General features: G+C 45.8%; 1 protein-coding gene across 1 annotated transcript; it reads right to left on the reverse strand.

Moving 5' to 3' along the window:
• Positions 1–1439: 1439 nt before the first annotated feature.
• LOC139276274 (putative potassium channel regulatory protein) lies at positions 1440–24135 on the reverse strand. The gene is made up of 2 exons (XM_070894023.1): positions 23564–24135; positions 1440–1695 (listed from the first exon to the last, which is right to left on the reverse strand). The coding sequence occupies exons 1-2, from the start codon at positions 24133–24135 to the stop codon at positions 1440–1442; spliced, it is 828 nt and encodes a 275-aa protein (XP_070750124.1).
• Positions 24136–25237: the final 1102 nt, after the last annotated feature.

Here is a 25237-nt window from a genome sequence, read left to right on the forward strand (position 1 = left end):
ACACAGATTCTGAACTCACCAGTTTACCAACACACAGGCTTGTTGGCTAAGGTATATCTGGCCATTCATAATGGTCAAACAATGAGCTCATTCAAATTACAGGAAACCCCTGGTATTTACATTGATGCAACCATTAGAAATTTAAACTAGTAACTCAATCTAATTTAGGAACAAAAAACTTCTTCGTACATGTCGGAGAACAGATCCTCTTTTTGACCTCTTGATTGCCTAAAGTTTAATTAGAGTGTAATGAGCAAAGATTTATGACGAGTAATGTTGTGATCTGCTACTCCCAAATACACAGTGTGCTCCTTGATATAATGAGTAGTTGTGCAAGTATCTACAGTTTCTTTTTCAGAGCAGTGCATAAAGGTGTTAACTGACAACTAGTCAATTTTAAAGGAATACACGATACCCCATTTGAGTTTGAGGCGATATTGTTTGCATATTAATCTATTCTTTCAGCCTATTTTTCCCTCTACATTTTAAAATAGTTGACCTGGTGTGGCCCATGTATTTTAGAAGATCTTTCACTCTTTGTTGGTAACACAAAGTAGATGCCTGCATAGATCAGGAACATAAACATTCAGTTCTCAGTAACCCATGGAATCATTTAAAATTCTATTTGTCTCTTGTAGGTTTCTCTTCCTATTGATGGCTAATGAATTTTACTATCTTTCAAAATAAAAGAACAATGGTAACATATCAATTACATTTCTCCTTATGTGTTGTAAGAGGTATTGCGTGAGTGGCTTGCATACCTTCACTGTTTGTTCGGAACATTCTGTAATTACAGATGGGCCAAACATTTTTGCCCTGCCATAAAAACTCTATAGTATGTCAAAGTACTGATTCCTGGCTGCTTATGTAATTATTAAAGCCAACAGCTGTTTTTATGTGTTCTGCAATGAGGAGGAAAACAGAACTGGGCTGCCTAGCAGGTGCCTTGCAAGTGATGTTGGAGATGGGGCATATGAGTATCTAGAAGTCCTATATACCAAGAGATCCATGTAAACCTTTTCTCATGTTGCTGCACAAAAATGTGGAATAATGTCAATTGAAACCAAGATTTGCCTACATCTATCTCTGATGGGTTTTGCCCTACTGACTTGCTGGTTCGAAACATGAAAATGTTCTTAGTGCCTGGAAATTTGGTTGGATAGGACTGGTGCATGGAGTCCACTATTCCATCCATTACCTGGAGGGTAAACTAGCAAATGGGTTCCTCAGCCATGAAGGGACACAGCTACCGAGTACAAATGCAAAATGATCTTCCGTCAGTATTCATCTGTTTGAGGAACTTTGTATTATGTTGGCCTGCCAGAGGCTGCCTAAGCCAGCAATGGCAGGTTGTTACGTGCAAACCATGATCATGAAGATAGGCTGCTGTTGAAGTCTGGTTTTCCAATTCATTAACAGTTCTTAAATGGTGCAGTGTGTTACCTCCTTTTGGACTGTGATTTTACTGCCTTAAAATGTCCTGCATTTGCACTTGCTCCTTCCTGCTCATTGGACATACTGAGAAGTTCAGTTCTCCTAGTTCGTTCAAAAGTGTAACATTCAATCTTTTCCTTGGGGGAAACTGTCCTGGTGCTTATAAGACGGAACTGCTCTCTTAATAAAGTATCTATGAGTAATCCCAGGACATTGCTGCCATTGATGAGCTTTCTTTGATCAGGTCGAATGGACACGTACCTGAAACAGATCATATAATAATCATTATTAAAAGGAATGAGTCATAAATTTATCCACTGAATTCAGAGCTAAGTTGTTTATTGCAGAAAAACTTTTACCATGCTTATGTTCCTGAAAATAATTTTCCTATATATAAGAACATAAGAATATAAGAAATAGCAAGAGTAGTCCATACGGCCCCTCGAGCCTGCTCCGCCATTTAATATGATCATGGCTGATCCGATCATGGACTCAGGTCCTCTTCCCTGCCTGCTCCCCATAATCCCTTATCATTTAAGAAACTATCTATTTCTGTCTTAAATTTATTCAATGTCACAGCTTTCACAACTCTCTGAGGCAGCGAATTCCACAGATTCACAACACTCAGAGAAGAAATTTCTCCTCATCTCAGTTTTAAATGGACGGCCTCTTATTCTAAGATTATGCCTTCTAGTTCTAGTCTCCTCTATCAGTTGAAACATCCTCTCTGCATCTACCTTGTCAAGCCCCCTCATAATCTTATATGTTTTGATAAGAGCACACCTCATTCTTCTGAATTCCAATGAATAGAGGCCCTCAACCTTTCATCATCAGTCAACCCCCTCATCTCTGGAATCAACCTACTGAACCTTCTCTGAACTGCCTCCAAAGCAAGTATATCCTTTCGTAAATATGGAAACCAAAACTGCACGCAGTATTCCAGGTGTGGCCTCACCAATACCCTGAATAACTGTAGCAACACATCCCTGCTTTTATACTCCATCCCCTTTGCAATAAAGGCCAAGATTCCATTGATCTTCCTGATCACTTGCTGTACCTGCATATTATCCTTTTGTGTTTCATGCGCAAGTGCCCCCAGGTCCCGCTGTACTGCAGCACTTTGCAATTTTTCTCCATTTAAATAATAACTTGCTCTTTGATTTTTTTTCTGCCAACTGCCATGACCTCACACTTTCCAACATTATACTCCATCTGCCAAATTTTTGCTCACTCACTTAGCCTGCCTATGTCCTTTTACAGATTTTTTGTGTCCTCCTCACACATTGCTTTTCCTTTCATCTTTGTATTGTCAGTAAACTTGGCTACATTATACTCGGTCCCTTCTTCCAAGTCGTTAATATAGATTGTAAATAGTTGGGGTCCCAGCACTGATCCCTGCAGCAACCCACTAGATACTCATTGCCAACCCAAGAATGAACCATTTATCCCGACTCTCTGTTTTCTGTTAGTTAGCCAATCCTCTATCTCTGCTAATATATTACCCCAAACCCCGTAACCTTTTATCTTGTGCAGTAACCTTTTATGTGGCAGCTTGTCAAATGCCTTCTGGAAGTCCAAATACACCACATCCACTGGTTCCCCTTTATCCACTCTGTCCGTTACATCCTCAAAGAATTCCAGCAAATTTGTCAAACATGACTTCCCCTTCATAAATCCATGCTGACTCTGCCTGACCAAATTTTGCTTCGCCAAATGTCTTGCTACTGCTTCTTTAATAATGGATGCCAACATTTTCCCAACCACAGATGTTAGGCTAACTGGTCTATAATCTCCTGCTTTTTGTCTGCCTCCTTTTTTAAATAGGGACGTTATATTTTCAGTTTTCCAATCTGCTGGGAATCCAGGGAATTTTGGTAAATTACAACCAATGCATCCACTATCCCTGCCGCTACTTCTCTTAAGACCCTAGGATGCAAGCCATCAGGTCCAGCGGATTTATCTGCCTTTAGTCCCATTATCTTACTGAGTACCACCTCCTTAGTCATTGTGATTGTGTTATGATATGTCCTGATATTACAACATTTCTGGAATGATTTTGAAAACAAATCTTAGGAACTGGAAAACGTGCAACCCAAATTTACTACACATGTGCATTGTTTAAACCTTTAGATAAGTTGAACATAGCAAATATCAAAATGTTTTGAAATTATAATTCTAAGTGACTCCAGAGACCTAATACAGGCTGACACTCCAGTGCAGTTGGGTGTGTGCTTTTCAATATTAAATCTTGATTGTCCAAAAAGATAGCCTGTGACAGACTGAAGTTATACAGCCATCTGCAAACTGGAAAACAATTTGAAATTCGCCAATTTCCAATGGTTTCACTTCTCCAAATTAATGAACTACAGAATTATACTCCCACTTTTGTGTCACTGCAAAGTGGAAGCTAATATGTCCTTACTATACAGTACAAATGCACACGAGGCCCATACTAGAGAGGTGGTCACTATGTGACCAGTCCTTTTATTAGCCAGCACTGAATAGATGAAGGTGGGTGGAGCTTCCCCTTTTATACCTGAAAGTCCAGGTTAGGAGTGTCTCCCACAAGTTCACCACCTAGTGGTCAGTGTTCTCACGGTGTACAACTTAGGTCATTTTATACATGGATTACAATGACAGTTGAAAATTGACATCACTTCCCCCCCAAAGTCTTATTGGAATCACAGGTTAAGTCTCTTTGGTGGTTTACGCTCCCTTGTAGAGCGCCTGAGTTGGGGCTCTGGTTGTTGGGCGCTGACCTGAGTGTCTGCTGTTTGCGGTGCCTCAGGCCTGTCCGGACTGCCCACAATGACTGGGCTCTCCTCCACTTTGTTCCGGTGTTCGGTCACCTGTGGTGAAGTGAACGCTACATCATGTTCTTCCTCTGCTTCTTCTATGGGGTTGCTGCACCTCCTTTTTGTTTGATCCACGTGTTTGCGGCAGATTTGTCCATTGGTAAGTTTAACTACCAGAATCCTATTCCCCTCTTTGGCAATCACAGTGCCTGCAAGCCATTTGGGCCCTGCAGCATAGTTGAGGACAAAGACAGGGTCATTGACATCAATACATCGCGCCCTCGCATTCCCGTCATGGTAGTCACATTGTGACCGGCACCTGCTCTCAACAATTTCTTTCATGGTGGGGTGTATGAGGGATAACCTGGCTTTGAGCGTCCTTTTCATTAGCAGCTCTGCGGGTGGAACCCCTGTGAGCGAATGTGGTCGGGATCTATTGGCCAACAGGGGCCGTGATAAGCGGCTTTGTAGGGAACCTCCTTGGATTCTGAGCATCCCGTTTGATTATCTGCACTGCTCGTTCCGCCTGGCCGTTTGAGGCCGGCTTGAATGGTGCCATTCTGACATAGTTGATTACCATTTCCTGCCATGAAGTCCTGGAACTCAATGCTTGTAAAACACGGGCCAATACCGCTGACCAAGTCGTCCGGTAGACCATGGGCGGCGAACATTGCCCGTAGACTTTCTACCGTGGCAGAGGATGTGCTTGAATTGAGAATGTCACACTCGATCCATTTGGAGTAGGCGTCTACTAGAACCAAAAACATTTTTCCCATGAAAGGACCAGCGTAGTCCACATGGATGCGTGACCATGGCTTGGCGGGCCAGGACTAGGGGCAAAGGGGGGCTTCCCTGGGCGCATGGCCCAGCTGGGCACACGTGTTGCACCTGCAAACACAAAGTTCCAGGTCTGCATCTATTCCTGGCCACCAAACGTGTGACCTGGCAATTGCCTTCATCATGACAATGCCCGGGTGCTCATTGTGGAGTTCTCGGATGAACGCCTCTCTGCCCATCTGGGGCATGACTACTCAGTTTCCCCATAGTAGGCAGTCGGCCTGAATCGAGAGTTCATCCTTGCGCCTGTCAAATGGTTTAAATTCCTCAGTGCATGCCCCATACATGGCTGCCCAGTCCCCATTCAGGACACATTTCTTGACTAAATACAGTAGCGGGTCTCTATTTGTCCAGACTTTGATCTGACGGGCTGTCATGGGTGAGCCTTCACTTTCGAAAGCTTCAACAACCATGACCATCTCAGCAGCATGCTCGGTTTCCCCCTCGGTGGTGGCTAATGGGAGCCTGCTGAGTGCATCGGCACAGTTTTCAGTGCCCGGTCTGTGCCGAATTGTATAATCATAGGCAGCTAACGTGAGTGCCCACCTCTGTTTGCGAGCAGACGCATTTGCATTTATGGCCTTGTTGTCGGCCAAAAGGGACGTTAGGGGTTTGTGATCTGTCTCCAGCTCAAATTTCCTGCCAAACAGGTACTGGTGCATTTTTTTTTTTGCTGCACATACACATGCAAGCGGTTTCTTTTCTACCATCCCGCAGCCCCTTTCTGCCTGGGACAGACTTCTGGAGGCATAAGCTACCGGCTGTAACTGACCCTTGGCATTAACATGCTGCAACACACACCCGACCCCATAGGATGACGCATCGCACATTAAAACAAGTTTCTTACATGGGTCATATAGCGTTAACAGATTGTTAGAGCACGCAATTTGTTATGCTCCATCAAAAGTCCTTTCCTGGCTATCTCCCCAGACCCATTCGCGACCTTTGCGTAGGAGCACGTGTAGTGGCTCTAACAGCGTGCTCAATTTGGGAAGAAAGTTACCAAAATAGTTCAGGAGCCCCAGGAACGAACGCAGCTCCGTTGTGTTATGGGGTTTGGGTGCTCTCTGGATCGCTTCCATTTTGGACGCAGTAGGTCTGATCCCGTCTGTTGCTAGCCTCATCCCCAGGAATTCTACCTCTGGAGCTAGGAAGGCGCACTTCGCCTTTTTCAGTCGCAGACCTACCCGGTCCAGTCTGTGGAGCACCTCATTCAGGTTGTGGAAGTGTTCTTCAGTCTCGCAACCCATGATGAGGTTGTCGGCTTGAAAAACCACCGTCCTTGGAATCGACTTGAGGAGGCTTTCCATTTATCATTGAAAGATCGCGGCGGCCGAGCGAATCCCAAACGGACATCTGTTGTACTCAAACAACCCCTTGTGTGTCGTGATGGTGGTCAGCTTCTTCGACTCACTCACCAGCTCCTGGGTCATGTAAGCTGAAGTCAGGTCCAATTTTGAAAAATGTTTGCCACCGCAAAGAGGTCCTCCGCTCTCGGTAACAGGTACTGGTCTTGGAGTGATACCCGATTGATGGTGGCCTTGTAATCACCACATATCCTGACCGACCCATCCGCCTTGAGCACGGCACAATCGGGCTCGCCCAGTCACTGAATTTGACTGGTGAGATGATGCCTTCCCTCAGCAGGTGGTCCAATTCGTCTTCTATCTTTTTCCACATCACGTACGGCACCGCTCTGGCCTTGTGGTGTACTGGCCTGGTGTCCGGGTTTATGTGAATCACTACCTTGGTCCCCATGAAAGTTCCAATGCCGGGTTGAAATAGTGAGTCAAATTTGTCCCGGACCCGTGCGCATGATATTCGCTCCACAGAAGAAATTGCATTGACATCGCCCCATTTCCAGTTCATGACAGCAAGCCAACTCCTCCCCAGCAGTGCGGGACCGTCCCCCGGGACAATCCAGAGTGGCAACCTGTTCTCCGAATCTTTGTGGGTCATGACTACCGTGGCGCTGCCTAGCACCGGAATGATCTCCTTTGTGTATGTCCGTAGCTGTGCGTCAATCAGCAATAATTTTGGCCTCTTGGCCTTGGACACCCACAACTTGGCGAACTGTTTGATACTCATCAGGGACTGGCTGGCCCCCATGTCTAGCTCCATTGATACTAGAATGCCATTGAGGAGCGCTTTCATCATTATCGGTGGCATCCTGGTGTATGAATTGTATATGTGTTCAACATGAACTTGCTGAACTTCAGCTTCCAGCGATTTCCCCCAGTGTCCATTTGGCCTCCTAGGGCTTACATCGGGCCCGTCCTCCTCGTACATCAACCTGGCTGCAGGCTTCCTGCACATACGCGCCAAGTGACCGCTGACGTTGCAATTTCTGCAGGTATATTGCTGATACCTGCAAGCTCTGGCTGTGTGTTTAGAAACATAGAAAATAGGTGCAGGAGCAGGCCATTCAGCCCTTCTAGCCTGCACCGCCATTCAATGAGTTCATGGCTGAACATGAAACTTCAGTACCCCCTTCCTGCTTTCTCGCCATAACCCTTGATCCCCCGAGTAGTAAAGACTTCATCTAACTCCCTTTTGAATATATTTAGTGAATTGGCTTCAACTACTTTCTGTGGTAGAGAATTCCACAGGTTCACCACTCTCTGGGTGAAGAAGTTTCTCCTCATCTCGGTCCTAAATGGCTTACCCCTTATCCTCAGACTGTGACCCCTGGTTCTGGACTTCCCCAACATTGGGAACATTCTTCCTGCATCTAACCTGTCTAAACCCATCAGAATTTTAAACGTTTCTATGAGGTCCCCTCTCATTCTTCTGAACTCCAGTGAATACAAGCCCAGTTGATCCAGTCTTTCTTGATACGTCAGTCCCACCATCCCGGGAATCAGTCTGGTGAATCTTCGCTGCACTCCCTCAATAGCAAGAATGTCCTTCCTCAAGTTAGGAGACCAAAACTGTACACAATACTCCAGGTGTGGCCTCACCAAGGCCCCGTACAACTGTAGCAACACCTCCCTGCCCCTGTATTCAAATCCCCTCGCTATGAAGGCCAACATGCCATTTGCTTTCTTAATCGCCTGCTGTACCTGCATGCTAACCTTCAATGACTGATGTACCATGACACCCAGGTCTCATTGCACCTTCCCTTTTCCTAATCTGTCACCATTCAGATAATAGTCTGTCTCTCTGTTTTTACCACCAAAGTGGATAACCTCACATTTATCCACATTATACTTCATCTGCCATGCATTTGCCCACTCACCTAACCTATCCAAGTCACTCTGCAGCCTAATAGCATCCTCCTCGCAGCTCACACTGCCACCCAACTTAGTGTCATCCGCAAATTTGGAGATACTGCATTTAATCCCCTCGTCTAAATCATTAATGTACAATGTAAACAGCTGGGGCCCCAGCACAGAACCTTGCGGTACCCCACTAGTCACTGCCTGCCATTCTGAAAAGTACCCATTTACTCCTACTCTTTGCTTCCTGTCTGACAACCAGTTCTCAATCCACGTCAGCACACTACCCCCAATCCCATGTGCTTTAACTTTGCACATTAATCTCTTGTGTGGGACCTTGTCGAAAGCCTTCTGAAAGTCCAAATATACCACATCAACTGGTTCTCCTTTGTCCACTTTACTGGAAACATCCTCAAAAAATTCCAGAAGATTTGTCAAGCATGATTTCCCTTTCACAAATCCATGCTGACTTGGACCTATCATGTCACCATTTTCCAGATGCACTGCTATGACATCCTTAATAATTGATTCCATCATTTTACCCACTACTGAGGTCAGGCTGACCGGTCTATAATTCCCTGTTTTCTCTCTCCCTCCTTTTTTAAAAAGTGGGGTTACATTGGCTACCCTCCACTCCATAGGAACTGATCCAGAGTCAATGGAATGTTGGAAAATGACTGTCAATGCATCCGCTATTTCCAAGGCCACCTCCTTAAGTACTCTGGGATGCAGTCCATCAGGCCCTGGGGATTTATCGGCCTTCAATCCCATCAATTTCCCCAACACAATTTCCCGACTAATAAAGATTTCCCTCAGTTCCCCCTCCTTACTAGACCCTCTGACCCCTTTTATATCCGGAAGGTTGTTTGTATCCTCCTTAGTGAATACCGAACCAAAGTACTTGTTCAATTGGTCTGCCATTTCTTTGTTCCCCGTTATGACTTCCCCTGATTCTGACTGCAGGGGACCTACGTTTGTCTTTACTAACCTTTTTCTCTTTACATACCTATAGAAACTTTTGCAATCCACCTTAATGTTCCCTGCAAGCTTCTTCTCGTACTCCATTTTCCCTGCCCTAATCAAACCCTTTGTCCTCCTCTGCTGAGTTCTAAATTTCTCCCAGTCCCCAGGTTCGCTGCTATTTCTGGCCAATTTGTATGCCACTTCCTTGGCTTTAATGCTATCCCTGATTTCCCTTGATAGCCACGGTTGAGCCACCTTCCCTTTTTTATTTTTACGACAGACAGGAATGTACAATTGTTGTAATTCATCCATGCGGTCTCTAAATGTCTGACATTGCCCATCCACAGTCAACCCCCTAAGTATCATTCGGCAATCTATCCTAGCCAATTCACGCCTCATACCTTCAAAGTTACCCTTCTTTAAGTTCTGGACCATGGCCTCTGAATTTACTGTTTCATTCTCCATCCTAATGCAGAATTCCACCATATTATGGTCACTCTTCCCCAAGGGGCCTCGCACAATGAGATTGCTAATTAATCCTCTCTCATTACACAACACCCAGTCTAAGATGGCCTCCCCCCTAGTTTGCCTCCACACCTCCAACATGAGCTGTTGTTGGAAACAAAAGGTCCATTACCAGTTGATCGTCTCTGTAACTGTCCTTAAGCGCACCATTAACAGGTGTTGATGGCCCCATTACTGGCCGCATTGTCCCTTGCGATGACATGAATCGCTGTTCAACTAGCCATTGTCTCTGTTGAATTCCCCCTTTGGGTTCGACTACATGCTCGGGCATGTCCGATTGCCTGTCTGCCTGGAGAACTGTGTGCCGCGTTAACAATGTTGACTCCTTGTCCATTTGCTGCATTTAAACCAAGATTTTTGCAAAACATCATTCTGGTCTTTTCCTCCCCTGCGATAAATGTCTGGGCTATCAGAGCTGCCGTTTCCAGGGTCAAGTCTTTGGTCTCAATCAGTTTCCTGAAAACTTCAGCGTGCCTGATGCCCTCAATAAAAAAGTCTCGCAGCATCTCCGCTCTGTGTGCATCTGGGAACTTACATAGGCTCGCCAGTCGCCGGAGATCTGCCACAAAGTCTGGAACGCTTTGCCCTTCTCGCCGCCGGTCCGTGTAAAACCGGTGTCTTGCCATGTGCATGTTGCTCGCTGGTTTAAAATGTTCCCCGATCAACTTACTGAGCTCTTCAAAAGTCTTCTCCGCCGGCTTCTCTGGCGCTAGAAGGTCCTTCATCATGGAGTTCGTCCTGGATCCATAAACCGTCAAGAGATGAGCCCTGCGTTTGTCGGCCCAATCCTGTCCCAGCCATTCCTTAGTGATGAAACTTTGCTGTAGTCTCTCAATAAAGTCGTCCCAATCATCACCAACACAGTACCTCTCGTCTGTGCTGCTAGTGGCCATGCTCACGTGGTTTAAATCCCAGTTTCTCGTCACCAATAATATGTCCTTACTATAGCCTTGTTTTCAATTTGATACATCCCTTATTTCCTTAGTTAGTCATGGATGGTTATCCCTTCTCTTAGTCGTTCCTTCTCATATTTTTGTTGAGAGTTAGAAAATATCTCCTTAACTGTCTGCCACTGCTCATCAACTGTCCCATACTTTAATCTATTTTCCCAGCCCACTTTAACCAACTCTGCCTTCATACCTTTGTAGTCTCCTTTTTTTAAGTTTAGGACACTGGTTTGAGATCCAACTTTCTCACCCTCCAACTGAATTTGAAATTCAACCATGTTATGGTCATTCATTCCTAGAGGATCCTTTACTAGGAGATTGTTTATTAATCCTATCTCATTACACAGTTACAGGAAATAGCGGAAGAAAACAACAGATACAAAACAAAAAGAATCAGAGAATTAGAGAAACAATTGGAAAATGTAACCGGTACACCAAATAGGTCATGCGCATCAGGAGAAATGTTCGGATGAGAAATACCGCCCCCATATGCGCCAATATATCCCGTGGCGTCGGCCCCTCCGGAAATGGAGGGTCAGACCGGAGAAGGGGGTGACGGCGTCACAGAAATAAAAGCAGCTCCAGTGAGAAGGGGGAGAACTTGCGGCAAACCCAACTGCAAAATATCCCGCGTTTACGCCATTGGAGAAACAAACCATCCTGAAGGACCTTAGGTCTCTGAAACCAAGGAGTAATAACATAGAATTTTAGAAGGCCCTTGACGAGACCTGGGATGTACATGACTTACATCCTAGGGACATCGATCAACTGGTCAGGGCCAAGTGCCCGAAGGATTGGTGGAGAGCCCAGGCTAATGCAAATTATCGGGACGGGACTTGGGCCTCGAATGTTGTCCTGGCAGCAGACAGAGCTGCCCAACGGGCACCTTTTGCTGCCTTTAAGGCCTCCATCCAAACCGCCCTCGGGGCAGCTCCCACTAATTGGGGAAAAATTATGACATACAGACAGATAAAGGGAGAGGGGACGTCAGAATACGGGGAACGACTGTTCGCTGCCTATGAGGAATCATCAGGACAGCCAAATGCCACAATGAATGACCCAGCCTTTGTCCAAATGTTTAAGGAGGGATTATCATCCGAACACCAAAAGATTTTGAAAATGGGGGTGGTTGCCGCCGCCAACTATGATGATGTAGTACGGTGAGCTAGTAACGTAGATGCCCAAGAGGCAAAGTGAGAACCTGGGGGCCCAACTATAAAACAAGAGAGAGGGGCAGCAGGACAGGCGCAGGGTACCCAACCCCGAACCTGTTTTAATTGTGGTAAGGCCGGGCACATGACAAAGGCCTGTAAAGTCCAGAAATCTGTCTGCAAGAATTGTGGAAAGGTGGAACACCTAGCGGAGAAATGTTGGGCGGGACAGGCCGAGGCCAGTAAAACATCGGCCCCTGGGACCTCGAACAACAAACAGGGAGCGACGAGTACCGTGAATACCTCAAGAAGTCAGGGAGCAGCTATTGACGGTCTGTGGCCCCCAGGGAAGGAGGGTCAGATGAACAAATGTATGTGTCTGCACTAATGGGGAGCCGACAGTGTGAAATGTTAGTGGACACAGGATGCTCGGTCTCTATTACCAACATACCCCTCCTGTTAACCAAGGATAAAATAGTGATAGTGGGCTTAGGAGGAGAACAAGTCCACGCGTATAAAAGCACAGTGCAGGTGGTAGAAATAGATGGGAAAATGATACCTGCACAGTTCTATATGTGTAAGAATAACGAGGGTACCATCATGAGGTCCGACCTCATGAGGGACCTTAACCTCTTGATAGATGCCCGACAGTCTAAATTGCACTGGCCGGAAGCAAATGGGGCCAGGACACATCTCACCAAATATACCCGCCATACGGCCAAGGTAGGAAGTGCGCAAGTTTTGGCACAAGATTGGACAAAGATTAAGGAAATCTATCGATCGGTATGTAGTGCCTTGTCTGCAGTTTGGGCTAAGGACAAGCAAGATACCAGAGAGGTGGTTATGCCGCCCATTACAGTCGAGGGACCAGCCCATACCGCCCACAGACAGTACCCCATTAAAACGGAAGCAGAACAGGCGGTTAAAGAGATAGTTAAGGAGCTGGAGAAAAGAGGAATAATGAGACACGCTGAAAGCACTACTAATTCCCCTGTGTGGCCAGTGTCTAAACCAGATGGGTCGTACCACCTTACGATCGACTACACGGCCCTAAATAAGGTCACCTCGAAGGTATACCCGATTGTGGCCAACCCGGCCACAATATTTAACCGGCTCAGCCCCACTCATAAGGTTTTAGATATAGCAAATGGGTTCTGGTCTATCCCCCTCGACCGGGCGTCTCAGGACAAATTCGCCTTTACAGTCGAGGCAAAGCAATATACCTGGACAAGACTCCCACAGGGATTTCACAATAGTCCAGTCATCTTCCACCAGGCCATGAGTGCTTTATTAGAAAAAGTAGACCTGACACCGTACCACAGTACAGTTTTACAATATGTAGACGACCTCCTAATCGCTTCAGAGGATGAAAGGGGGCACACCGCTGTGCTGGTCGTGGTATTGCAAGCACTGCTGGAGGGCGGGTTTAAGGTAAATCCAAAGAAAGCACAGATAGGGTTGGCCCAGGTCACGTACCTTGGACAACAGTTGTCGCAGGGACAACGAACCATGCCCGGAGACCGGCGGAGTTCCATAGAACGAATGCCTCGTCCGGTCTCTGTAACGGGGGTGGTGAGGAAGGTCCTGGGTCTTTTTAATTACAGCCGGAGCTTTATTCCCAATTTTTCAGAAATAGTCGAACCTATACAGGCATCAGTGAGGGGCTCCCCTCCGGCCACGTCGGAGGTAGACAGGGGCCCGAAACAACAGGAAGCCTATAATGGAGTTAAAACGGGCCCTCATTACAGCACCCGGACTGGGATTGCCAGATATGCAAAAGCCATTCCATATATTCTGTAACAATCATGCAGGATTTTACACAGCAGTAGTGGCACAAGATCATGGGGATAGAAAGAGGCCGGTGGCATATTACACTACTAAAATGTCGCTGGTAGAAGAGGGACTATTGTGATGTGTAGCCGCCTTGAACTGTGCTGCATGGGCGGTAAAAGTCAGTGAACCAGTGGTAATGACAGGAGATATTATCCTACATACCAAACATACCATTGTGGAAATGTTAAACACTGGAAGGCTGAGGTCTGTCTCTAACATGCTCCGGGCAAGGTGGGAGACAGTGTTACTACCCGCCGATCAGTCAGTCAAGATAATCAGAGACACAGAGGAGAATCCAGCAGAGGGGATGATGGGGGAAGGTAGTCTCCATGAATGTGAGGAAGTGGATGAGGAAGTGAACATGGGAAGTGCTGAAGGATGTACCGTTGGAGGACCCGCAGCTCACCTTCTACGTAGGTGGGTCACATAAATATATAGATGGGGCCCCGCGGACTGGGTGGGCTGTGGTGAACGAGCACTTAGACGTTGAGAGATCGGGACAAATAGATGGGAGCCTGTCGGCTCAGGTAGCTGAATTGGTGGCCCTCACGGAAGCATTGAAGCTAGCAGAAGGAAAAACCGTAAACATTTATACGGACAGTCGGTGCGCATTTGGGGTAGTGCATGACTATATGACCGCATGGGGACGCAGGGGCTTTATCACCACAGGCGGAGAGCCCGTTAATCATCAAGAAAGAGTTAGGAACCTATTAGAAGCCTCAAGTAAACCGACACAGGAAGCAGTTATAAAGATTAAGGCACACCAGAAGGTTAAGACGAAAGAACAGGAGGGTAACCAAGCGGCTGACAAGGCCGCGCAGACGCCTTAGAGTCGGAACGGGTGGAACAAGTGGCGGCCGCAAGAGTAGAACAGGAAAGGATAAATATAGTATAGCTTCATGCTGATATCCCCGCCGCCGAGAAAGGGAATGGGCACAAAAATGGAAGCGGACCATGTGTGGAGGAAAGACGGGAGAGTAGTATCCCCATCCTGTATAAGGCAGATGTTAATGTAATTACACCATGGCGCGAGCCATACCGCACGAGTTCCAATGGCAATTGCAATTATGAAAGACTGGTGGTGGCCGGGGTTGAGGCCGGACGTCGGCCGATATTGCCATAGGTGTATTATATGCGCACAGCACAATAGTGGAAAACCGGTACAGGTCCGGATGGCACATCAGCCACACCCGCGGGGACCTTGGGAAAACGTCCAGATAGACTTCACTGGACCCCTCCCAGCTTCCTGGGGAAAACAATACTGCTTGGTGGTGATAGACTAATTCACCCGTTGGGTAGAAGCCTTTCCGACGTGAAATTGCAAGGCAACTACCGTGGCACGAATCTTGGCAGAGGAGGTAATTCCGCGATGGGGGGTACCATTGCAAATAGATTCGGACCAGGGCACACACTTTACGGGATCGGTAATGAAAACGGTTTGTAAATTATTGGGATTCAGACAAAGGTTCCACATTCCCTGCCATCCTCAGAGCTCGGGTATGGTAGAACGATTGAATAGAACATTAAAATTGGCTTTGGGGAAGGCCATCCAGGTCACCGGACAAACATGGGTAGTCCTAATAAAATTAAGAGTGACCCCCAGTTGCACTACCGGATTTACCCTGTATGAACTGATGACCGGACGGGCAATGTTGCTGCCCGAGGGCATCGCCACGGGAGGAACAGAGGTGGGCCCATTGAAAGATAGAATACGAACCTACCTCATCGAATTGAGTCAGCAATTGGCAAATATGAGGAAAACGGTTCGTTCTGACCAAAAGGAAAGAGATGATAACCTTAAGTTGACCACTCTCCCTGAAGTACTCCCGGCGGGGACAAGGGTAATGGTCAAGATCATACCGGGAAAACCGGGCTTTGCCCCGAAATGGATAGGACCCTATGAGGTCGTGCTTAGCAGTGATACTTGTGCTTGTGTGGACATTAAGGGAAAGGGACAATGGAAACATTGGTCCCAGCTTAAAGTATATGAGCCCTAACACTTAACAAACCTCGTTATTACTATTGACAGGAAGGCCCTGACACATCTTCTATCAACATGTTGCGTGCGGGTTTGGGAGATTGATAAAGTATAGAGTAATAAGTAACAATGAAAATGAAAGTGCTGTACGCTTTATCTGTGTTTTGCTTCCTCGGTGTTAGCCAATGGGGAGAAGGTACGGCCCTCCGGAGAAAATGGGAATTACATGTTAACACGTTCTTGTACATGTCATATACGTATGCTAAAGCTAAAAATTTGTCAAGCTGCTGGGTATGCGCATATGTCCCAATTTACGCAAAGGAGATATTCTGCTGAGGTTCGTACCACTCAACCTGTCGGAGGTGGCAGAATGGTGCATCAACCAGAACGCCTCCTCCGCGGATGAGACAAGAGAAGGGAGTCTAGCCAACGGGGGTGGAAGGTATGTAGTTAGTATGAAGGGAAGTGCGGCAGAATGGGAACAAGCAAGCCACCCATTAAAAACCTACACAGGATGGTACCAGCCCAAGCACAGTACAAGTTGTCAGTCCCTGTTCCTGGTTCTTACTAATACCTCAGGAATAGGGGAACCACTCGGGTCGGTTTGTTTCATTAGAAACAAGACTGGAGGGCAAACAATGGGGCGTGGTAAGGGCTCCCAATATTTTAACGTAACTGATGACGCAGATAATAGTCGCATAATATTCCAGAACCTAACGGATGGTAGCAACCTGACTGATGCATGGGCCCCTGAGGTGGTAACATCATAAAGCCCATATAATGGGACATACTTTGTCTGTGGCCATAAGGCGTACCCCTGGCTACCACTGAAGTGGACCAGGTCTTGCTACCTGGCTTACATGGTCCCATACGTACACCATCTGAGGTCTTTGACGCAACACCCTCATTTGGCAAAAAGAGATATAAGTGAGACCGCCCAATTCTTTGCTATCATAGCACCCTCCTATGGTGTTGCCCAAGCAATAAACAAAATAAAACTCCTGGCCTCCCTACTCGAAGAGGGTTGCCAATGATACAGTTGAAGCGCTGGAAGGCATAAGCGCCAAAACCGTGGCAATACGCACAATGGTTTTACAAAACAGGATGGCTCTAGGCTTTATCTTAGCCAAGAATGGAGGCACAAGTGCGATAATTGGAAGGGAGTACGCTTTATGATGCAGGGATTTGTTACAATTGTTGTCATAATAGTGCTGTATCTCTTGGTTATGCTGGTAAAGTGCTATTGTGCCAGAATGGGAGAAACGATAGTCCCAGCCGCTGAATATCAACAAGTGATCCAGCCCGGATCCCGTTACTCCAACATTGCTAACACTCACAAGAAAGGAATTTGGCTGTAGGACCACCACAGCCTGAGAGCAGGGAATCGCAGGATTGGCGAACCCCATACATGCTGAACATCAAGCAAAACACCAGAAGAGGTGGTGAGAGGAACTACATCAGCAGAAGGGTCCAGGGCATAATGGTTCAGAGGGGTGGGAGCTTCCTCCTGTCCCCATGAACCACAGGAGGGACTGTTGGAGTAAATAGAGCTTGCTGGGAAATCAGACAAGTGGCAGCTTGGCAGCAGGGGGTGGAAAATCCGCAGTTGCACAATTAGGGATGAGGTCACTCTCTAGCATAAACCATTTAACCGTATAATCATATACAGACGTCATGTAGACAGACAAAGGCAGTGGCAGTTATATGACTCATGGGTCAGGCGATTTCTTATCAATAATGAGATTTTCTATACTTGTTTACTTCAATGTATAAATGACTCTGCTTAAACGAGAAGTCAGCTGCTGTGACTGCGGAGTCCACGGCGTCTCTCCCAGAGCGCTCTGTTTAATAAACTGTTTATGATTCGCAAAGCTCACTCCGTATTCCGGGGAATAAGTTATTTCACGAACACAGTTGATCATGCAAAAGAGTGTTATGCATGCTTTTTGGGAAGATGGCCCCCAAGTGCTTCGCCAAAATAGGGAGGGACATGTAAATGTGACCCCTGCAGCGGTGATTGTAGCTCAGATACAGACCGCTGGGAGTACCGTCCACCCCCACAGACACCCGGCCATGACCCACCCCCATATCCAGGACCCCTGAGGAGCGATCCTATCCCCATGCACCCCGTAACTGCTACCCGCACTCCTGGAGCAGGTGCCAATGCTCCCTCCACATACGTGACCCCCCTTCTCCATAACCCAGTTGAAGGATTTAGCTAAGGAAGTGACCCCGTTCAACAGGAAAAACTACCACTTATGGAGAGCAGCTGTAGACCAGACCGCAGTAACGGGTGGTTTAGACGAAGTGGTGACGGTTACATTTATACCCCTATGTGTGGGGCTCATTATTTTCGGAGCTCTCCTCCGAGAACAACAGTGAGGCACAGGCACCCTAACTGACATGTGCTTAGCCGCGGAGGCAGCCGCTGGAGTAGATAGTAAAAACCTAGTAGACGAAATGGCCCAATTTAAACAAGGAGACCAGGAACACCCTGTCACCTATGCAGGAAGATTGTGGGTTGTATTTAAAACCATCTTTGGGGCAGGTTTAGATAGAACAACCTTGACAGATGCCCTAAGTTCATAGTGGCGGTAAACCTTATGTTCCCACGCCAATGCTCATGGTAAAGCATCGGTAAAATATTTTGAAGCCTCTGATGAGACCCACACAGAAGCATGGATCATTAGGCGCATGACTAGTGCATGGAGAGAGTATCAGGAAAACCCCAAATCCACAGTCCAAAAGGGACAAGTGCATGCATATCTATCAGACAGCTCCCGATATGGGCACGGGTAGAGGAAAGCTGGACTAAAAACCTCTGATGTTTCAGTGTGAATGGTAAAGCTAAAAGCATGTGGATGGTTTGTAACTTGTCTTTAAGTGTGTGTGTGTGTGTGTGTGTCTGTATAGTTTTTGCAACTGGCACTGGTTAGTTTGAATTAATTTGGAGTTATTGAGGTTAATTAACCTGTGAAAACCAAACTTTAATTCTGGCCATGGTGGAATTTTGGTTGGTTTAAATTGTGTGAAAAACCTCTAGTTCCGGACATAAGGCAATCACATATGTTTGGTATTTTAAAATAAAAATTTTCCGACCAATTCAAGAATGTGGACCAGTGGAGAAAAGGGTGTGTACTGCTATTATGCATGAAAGAGAGAACGATTGTAATGTATAAGCTATTGGTATGCGTGGTACCAAGCATTAGTATGCGTGTTTGCCGAACTGATAAAATGCAGGAAAAAAAGGTAACACTCTGTACAAGTAGAAAGCAACACCTTGTCAAGAGTCAAATAATGTAGGTCAATCCCAAGAGTGTTATAACTGTGGGAATTTGGGACACTGGAGCAGGAATTGTAGGCTCCCGAAAGGGGGGAAGCCAGGTTAAGAGGGTGCTGAGCCACAGAGCCACAGGAAGGCAGCCGACGACCCAGTACAAATTTTAGTGGCCGCATTACAGCAGGTTATAGGACACGGGAGGATCTAGAACCTACCGCAGTAGTAAACACCAATTCACACACGACGAAATGAGTGACCAGAAAGTCTTTCTTAGTGGCTTTACTGGCCATAGTCTAATGGCAACATTCACTAAGCCATTAGAGATAGGATTGGGGCACTATTTCTTTCATCATTCACACCTATCCACTCCACCTATCATGGGAGAGACAGATATATAGGAATTGATTTTATGAGAATTTATAATTTAACCTATGACCCAGCCAATAGATGAATATGGAAAATGTCAGACTTAATGCAGCAATTCGAGGTACCCACCGGAACGTATGATGCGTGGGTGTGTTGCATGAAAACTTTCACTTTTAACTCTTCAGAGATGACCCCCTCCCCCGAACTACAGGATCAATGGGCATCAGGGAATAGATAGAATCGTGGCCAAATTGAAGGAGCTATGCTGGTGGCCTGGAATACAGCAAGAAATGGAAGGGTATGTCAAAAACTGTCTGATATGTGCCCAGAACAATCCGACACAGTGCAAAACCCAGGCAGAATTAGGACATACTAGACAGGGCAAGGGCCTTTGGACTCAACTTCAGATAGACTATGTAGGATCTTTACCCACCTGTCCCAGTGGTAAGAAATACATCCTAGTAGTGGTGGACGTATTCTCCAAATGGATCTAAGCATTTCCAACTAACAATAACTCGGCCGCCACAACCGCAAAAATACTTATGGAAGAAGTGTTCTCCAGATGGGGATTGCCAGAGGGCATCGATTCTGACCAGGGAATACATTTCATGGGATAAGTTATGCAACAGGTCATGCAATTGGCAGGGGTAAAACACAAATTTCATATCGCCTACCACCCGGAATCAAGCGGAGTGGTAGAGCATATGAATTGGACATTTAAAAACAATGTTACGAAAATTAGTACGGCAGAACCACATGTCCTGGAACAAGGTCCTCCCCTATGTATTAATGGCCATCCGAAACACAGTGGTAGCCTCTACAGGCTATTCACCCCAAGAGCTAATGACTGGAAGAGTCATGAGAGGTGTCCAAACCTTCATGGGATTAGATTTGAACGAGATCCAGAAAACTTCCCTGTCCTCAGAGAAATACATGTCAAACCTGATCAAGTATTTGGAAGTTGCTAGAATGGCTGCCGCAGTGAAATTAGGAAACAAAAATATGCCGGACCATTTAGTATAATGGAAAAGTCTAGCGCCTCAGTGTTCAAGGTCATGTATGGCCAAGGGAAGTATAAGTGGCACCACCTTAACCAGCTAAAACCCTTTGGGAAAATGAACAGCCACATTTACGACGTCATGTTAGATTCAGAAGAGACAGGACTCGCCCCACCCGACCCAACAGCTAACCCGATCTCAGCCCAAGGTATAATACCCGTTTTGCCGCCCATCCAAAATTTAGAGGCCGCAAGTAGTTCAGTGGAAGCCACCAAAGAAGGTAATGATTCAGAAGATGACCAGGTACCCGCCCCAGGGATATCTGACGAAGTCCGTGCCCTCCACGATGAGACGGCACCAAGTTTGACAGTTTGTCACGGAGTTTCGAAGCTATGAGTCTCACACCTCGAGTCACCCCCCTGGCCAGGAGAATGAAGCGAGGACAACGGTTCCCAGAGAGAGAACGGAACACAGTCGCGTGGACGAGAAACCATCCTATACCTTTGCCTGGCTGTGCCCCGGGTTCGAGGAGATTGAGAAGACCTATTCCGTAAGGAGAGCAACTGATACTGTGTTTTATTATCCTACGGGGTGGAATCAGAACATTTCTGTGTTTTGAGTGTTTGTTTATTACTGTAATTTGATGATAATGTACAGTATGAGTTGATACCTGTTGTACTTAACATAAGTAATATTCAGTTGCCCAACTGGTGCTCGGACAATTTAAGGAAATTGTATCAGGACCTGACTTCACTACTGTTGAGACCAGAAATAGGACTGAATAAGACGGAAAGTAAGAGTAGGTGGAAAAGAAGCATTGCAAATGACAGGTACAGCGAACGGGGCAGGAATGGCCACAGTCAATACCTTAGATATTACTAATCTGAATGCTAAGATAAAGGGATTGACTGGACAAATAAAGCATGTTTTAAATAGTTTAAATAATAATTAGAGACAGGTAACGGAGGCAGGACAAAAATGACGATAAGCTGGAGAAAAAAATGGTCACCATATTGGAAAGCTCAGACTATCAACCAATACTGCCAAGAAAGCAGAGAACCAAACTCAGTCGCAAGTTATGGAAACTGGATGGTAGAATAATTACAGGAAAACCTGCAGGAAACTAAAGAGGGTAGAATCCCCACCTGGATCAATAATACCCAAATTCAGAGTCTGACCTCGAACAAGGAATCCCATCCTCCAGAGGGATGCCAGCTGCAAAAACACTGCAGTGTGTGGTTTCAAGAACAGCACCGCCAAGAACTGTACTCCGACCATGTTGTATGTGAAGGCCCAAACATTCGTCAGGAGTGCCTATTTGGGAAATGGGACTTATTGTTTCACCGCCACCAAAAAGACCTACCATGACGGAACACAAATTTGCCTGATACCCAAAGCAAGCTTCTGCACTCACCTGTTGAGACCTATGAGAATTGAAAACAAAGAAATTATTAATATTGAAAGAAGAGGACAAGTACAAAGAGGATCCCATATCAAAGCCGAAACCCTACTGTGATCAAATCATTATATATATATGATGATGATTGATCAAAGGGAGGAATGTGGAAGTGCAGGCCATAAGGTCACTGGTCTGGCCAGACAAAGTGGAGCCAATTTCCCCCAACACAAAGACCAAGTCAGCAGAAAAGAAACTAATTACTTTAGACTTACTGACCTAATCACCTCAGATTTACTGGCACCAACTCGACAGCAGGAAAGACCCTGATCACCTCAGACTTACTGGTACCAACTCGACTAGTTAGGCATGAAAAGCAGGGTTATAAAGATAGGCAGGTTCGGACAGTCCATAGCGAGGACGTAGAAGTAACACTCGGCAGAAGTAGGCACCAGGGAAGAGACCCTTGACGGAACAATGTTAGGACAGACTGATCATCCAGGGACCTATTGGGTAACTATAAAGTATAAGGGGTGAGACTTGTACTTCTTCTGTATTAAACGAACATTAACTGTACCGTCATTGTCTAGTGTGTCATTTGGTATTTAACTCAAGAACCGTCGCAGCCAACTACTAGTCACATGACTAGTGAAATTGCCGTTCGAGCAACAGGGAAAACTAAAACTAGGGGGCCTAGTCTCAAAATAAGGGACCACCCATTTAAAACTGAGATGAGGAGGAATTTCTTCTCTGAGGGTTGTAAATCTGTGGAATTCTCTGCCCCAGAGAGCTGTGGAGGTTGGGTCTTTGAATATATTTAAGGCAGAGATAGATGGATTTTTGAGCGATAAGGGAATACAGGGCTATGGAGAGCGGGCAGGGAAGTGAAGCCGAGTCCATGATCAGATCTGCCATGATTTTATTAAATGGCGGAGCAGGCAAATGGCCTACTCCTGCTCCTATTTCTTATGTTCTTATGTACTACATTGTTTTATGCATGCACAAATTCAGAGACAAACAGAGGTAGATCTTACATACATTGAAGCCGATTGGGAAGTAGATTTGGGCATTCTTTCATTCTAAGCTTTTATTAATAGTCTTCAACCTTTCATTGTCCCTGTAACCAAGGTATTCTAAAGGCATTGTACACTATTGGTTATCAGCTCTATAGCTATTGATGGTTAGATACCCTTGCAATGTGTTTTGCCAGAAGGAGTTCTCAAAGGCATATACGTTAAACATTTCAAAAATTAAATGTAAATATGTTGCCAGTGAATCCGGTAAAAGAAATTCATATGGTTTCTGAGGAACAATAAATACATTGCATTCATCTATGAGTTTTTAAACCAAGGTCAAGTCTGCCATGGCACTAATTGAAGGAGAGCAGGGGAGTTTTCCTAGGTGTCCTGCCAATATATATCCCTCAACTCTTCGCACATTACAACAGTGACTACACTCCAAAAGTACTTCATTGGCTGTAAAGTGTTTTGAGACGTCCAGTGGTCGTGAAAGGCGCTATATAAATGCAAGTCTTTCTTTTTTCTTTCTATTATTTTCAATGTGTTCGAGGCAAATAAAACTTTCAACCAACATCAGTTAAAAGAAACAGATTAGCTGGTCATTTATCACATTGCTGTATATGGGAGCTTGCTGTGTGCAAATTGGCTGCTGCCTTTCCCACATAACAGCGACTACCCTTCAAAAGGTACTTCATTGGTTGCAAACCGCTTTGGGACATCCTGAGTTGATGAAAAGCGCTATATGAACAACTTAATTCTTTTCTATGCGTTCAGAAATATTGGAAGAGGGTTTGTGGAGGAGATTGATGAACTGGGTATTTACCTGGTTGAGAACTCGTCCCCAGCTGAATAGTTGGTTCCACATTGGAAGACCAGATCGTGGTGAGAAGGTCTCTGCAATGGAATTGAAACCAAGGGATCGTGAGCCGAGACAGAATGGTTCCAGTTTTGGCCCGGCTGCTCTGCAAACACCGCAATGCGACCGGCTAATGTTTCGACGGTGCTGTTGCAGGAACAGAAAACCCTGAAAAAGGAGTATGTTTCCTGGAGGGAGTACCTCACCTCCAGGATCTCGAGCCTCTGCCTGAGCCGATCCTGGTTGAGGAGATCGACCAAGGACGGCAGATCGTAGAAATCTGCCTCCCTCGCCAGCCTGTCGTACTCTGAGAATTCGGGAGGAAGGGTGATCTGGCGGGTCCTCAGGAAGTCCAGAATATACTGGAACAAACTGCCGTCCCTGTCTACGAAAAGTTGCCCGTTGACCATTCGGATGTCAGGGTCACCTCCTTCCAACACGCGTGCCAACTTGGAGTCCTGATATCTCTTGAGGGTGGCAGTACAGGTGGTGAACTTCATCCCACCAATGTTCAGAATGATAACCTCACCCTTACTCATTTTCTGCAAGGCTGGATATTTCAACCCTCTTCACAATGGCTGCAGTTCTCTCACCAGTCAACCCAACGGCTGAAGGCCACACGCTAGTTTCTGACTTGTTTCCAGGCAACTCAGCTGTACACATAATACATACCTAGCAGCGCTGTCAAGGAAATGCTACTGTGAGGGATTCCCAACAAACGGAGACAAATGATTATTGCCTCTGGCATCTGGTATTATGGTTGGTGTGTTTACATTTGGAAGTGAAACGTGACCCCTCCACCCCCCCGACAAAAAAGCCTGTGTCCTTCAGCAATAGATTTGATGGAGACTTTTATAGCAAGAACAATGGCATCCGCATTTTGTAAAGACTGTACTGGCTAAGATACCAACTCGGGAGACGCGCAAAAACCTGACAAGCCTGCTGTTCTCCCTTGTGCATTGTTAGTTCGACAGCTTCATTCAAAATAAAAACTTATCACAAAGAGTAATTTAATTCTGTGTACTGTGTCACACAATCTCCCTCTCTTGCTGGAAGCAGGATTGAATAAGTATGTTGTGTATGTGTTTCAAAGTGAGGTTTCCCCTCAACAACTTCCCAGTAGTTTTTTGTGAGGGGGCCTCGTCATTTCCGAACGGTATTTTCATTGCGAATTTACACTCAGGGGATTAACAATTACACCCAATTACAATAATCTTGTTCACTGGATTTTTATAGAATACCACAGCAGAGAATGGGGCCATTTGGCCAGAAGCATTTTTGCCCACAGAAGCACCTAATCTAATATTACATTCCTGCTCACTTCTCATATCCTTTAATATTCCTGTTTTTTCAAGCAACTATCTTCATTTCCTTTTACAGGAATTTATGGGCTCTGTTTCTGGTTGAGGATTGAGCTAGAGATGCTAAAAGGGAATGAGGGAAAATAAAACCACATTTAGTGGGGGGGGTTGAGAAAGAGGAGGTGAGTTAGTACATGTGGTGGTCCAAAAGATTGAGAGCAAGGTCTATCTGTATAAAAAAGCAGATGGGGCATTGCAGACAGACTGCTCCAAGCGGTTTGCTTTTAAATAGGTACAAATGGATATACATGGAACGATTCCGAGCTTGAAATTCCTGGAG

The sequence above is a fragment of the Pristiophorus japonicus genome, chromosome 11 (assembly GCF_044704955.1).
Source record: "Pristiophorus japonicus isolate sPriJap1 chromosome 11, sPriJap1.hap1, whole genome shotgun sequence".
NCBI lineage: Eukaryota > Metazoa > Chordata > Chondrichthyes > Pristiophoridae > Pristiophorus > Pristiophorus japonicus.

Coding starts and splice junctions, on each gene's coding strand:
- LOC139276274 (XM_070894023.1), bottom strand. CDS start 24,135: ATGAGTAAGGGTGAGGTTATCATTCTGAACATTGGTGGGATGAAGTTC. Junction 1,696..23,563: donor GGGGACGAGTTCTCAACCAG/GTAAATACCCAG, acceptor GATCTGTTTCAG/GTACGTGTCCATTCGACCTG.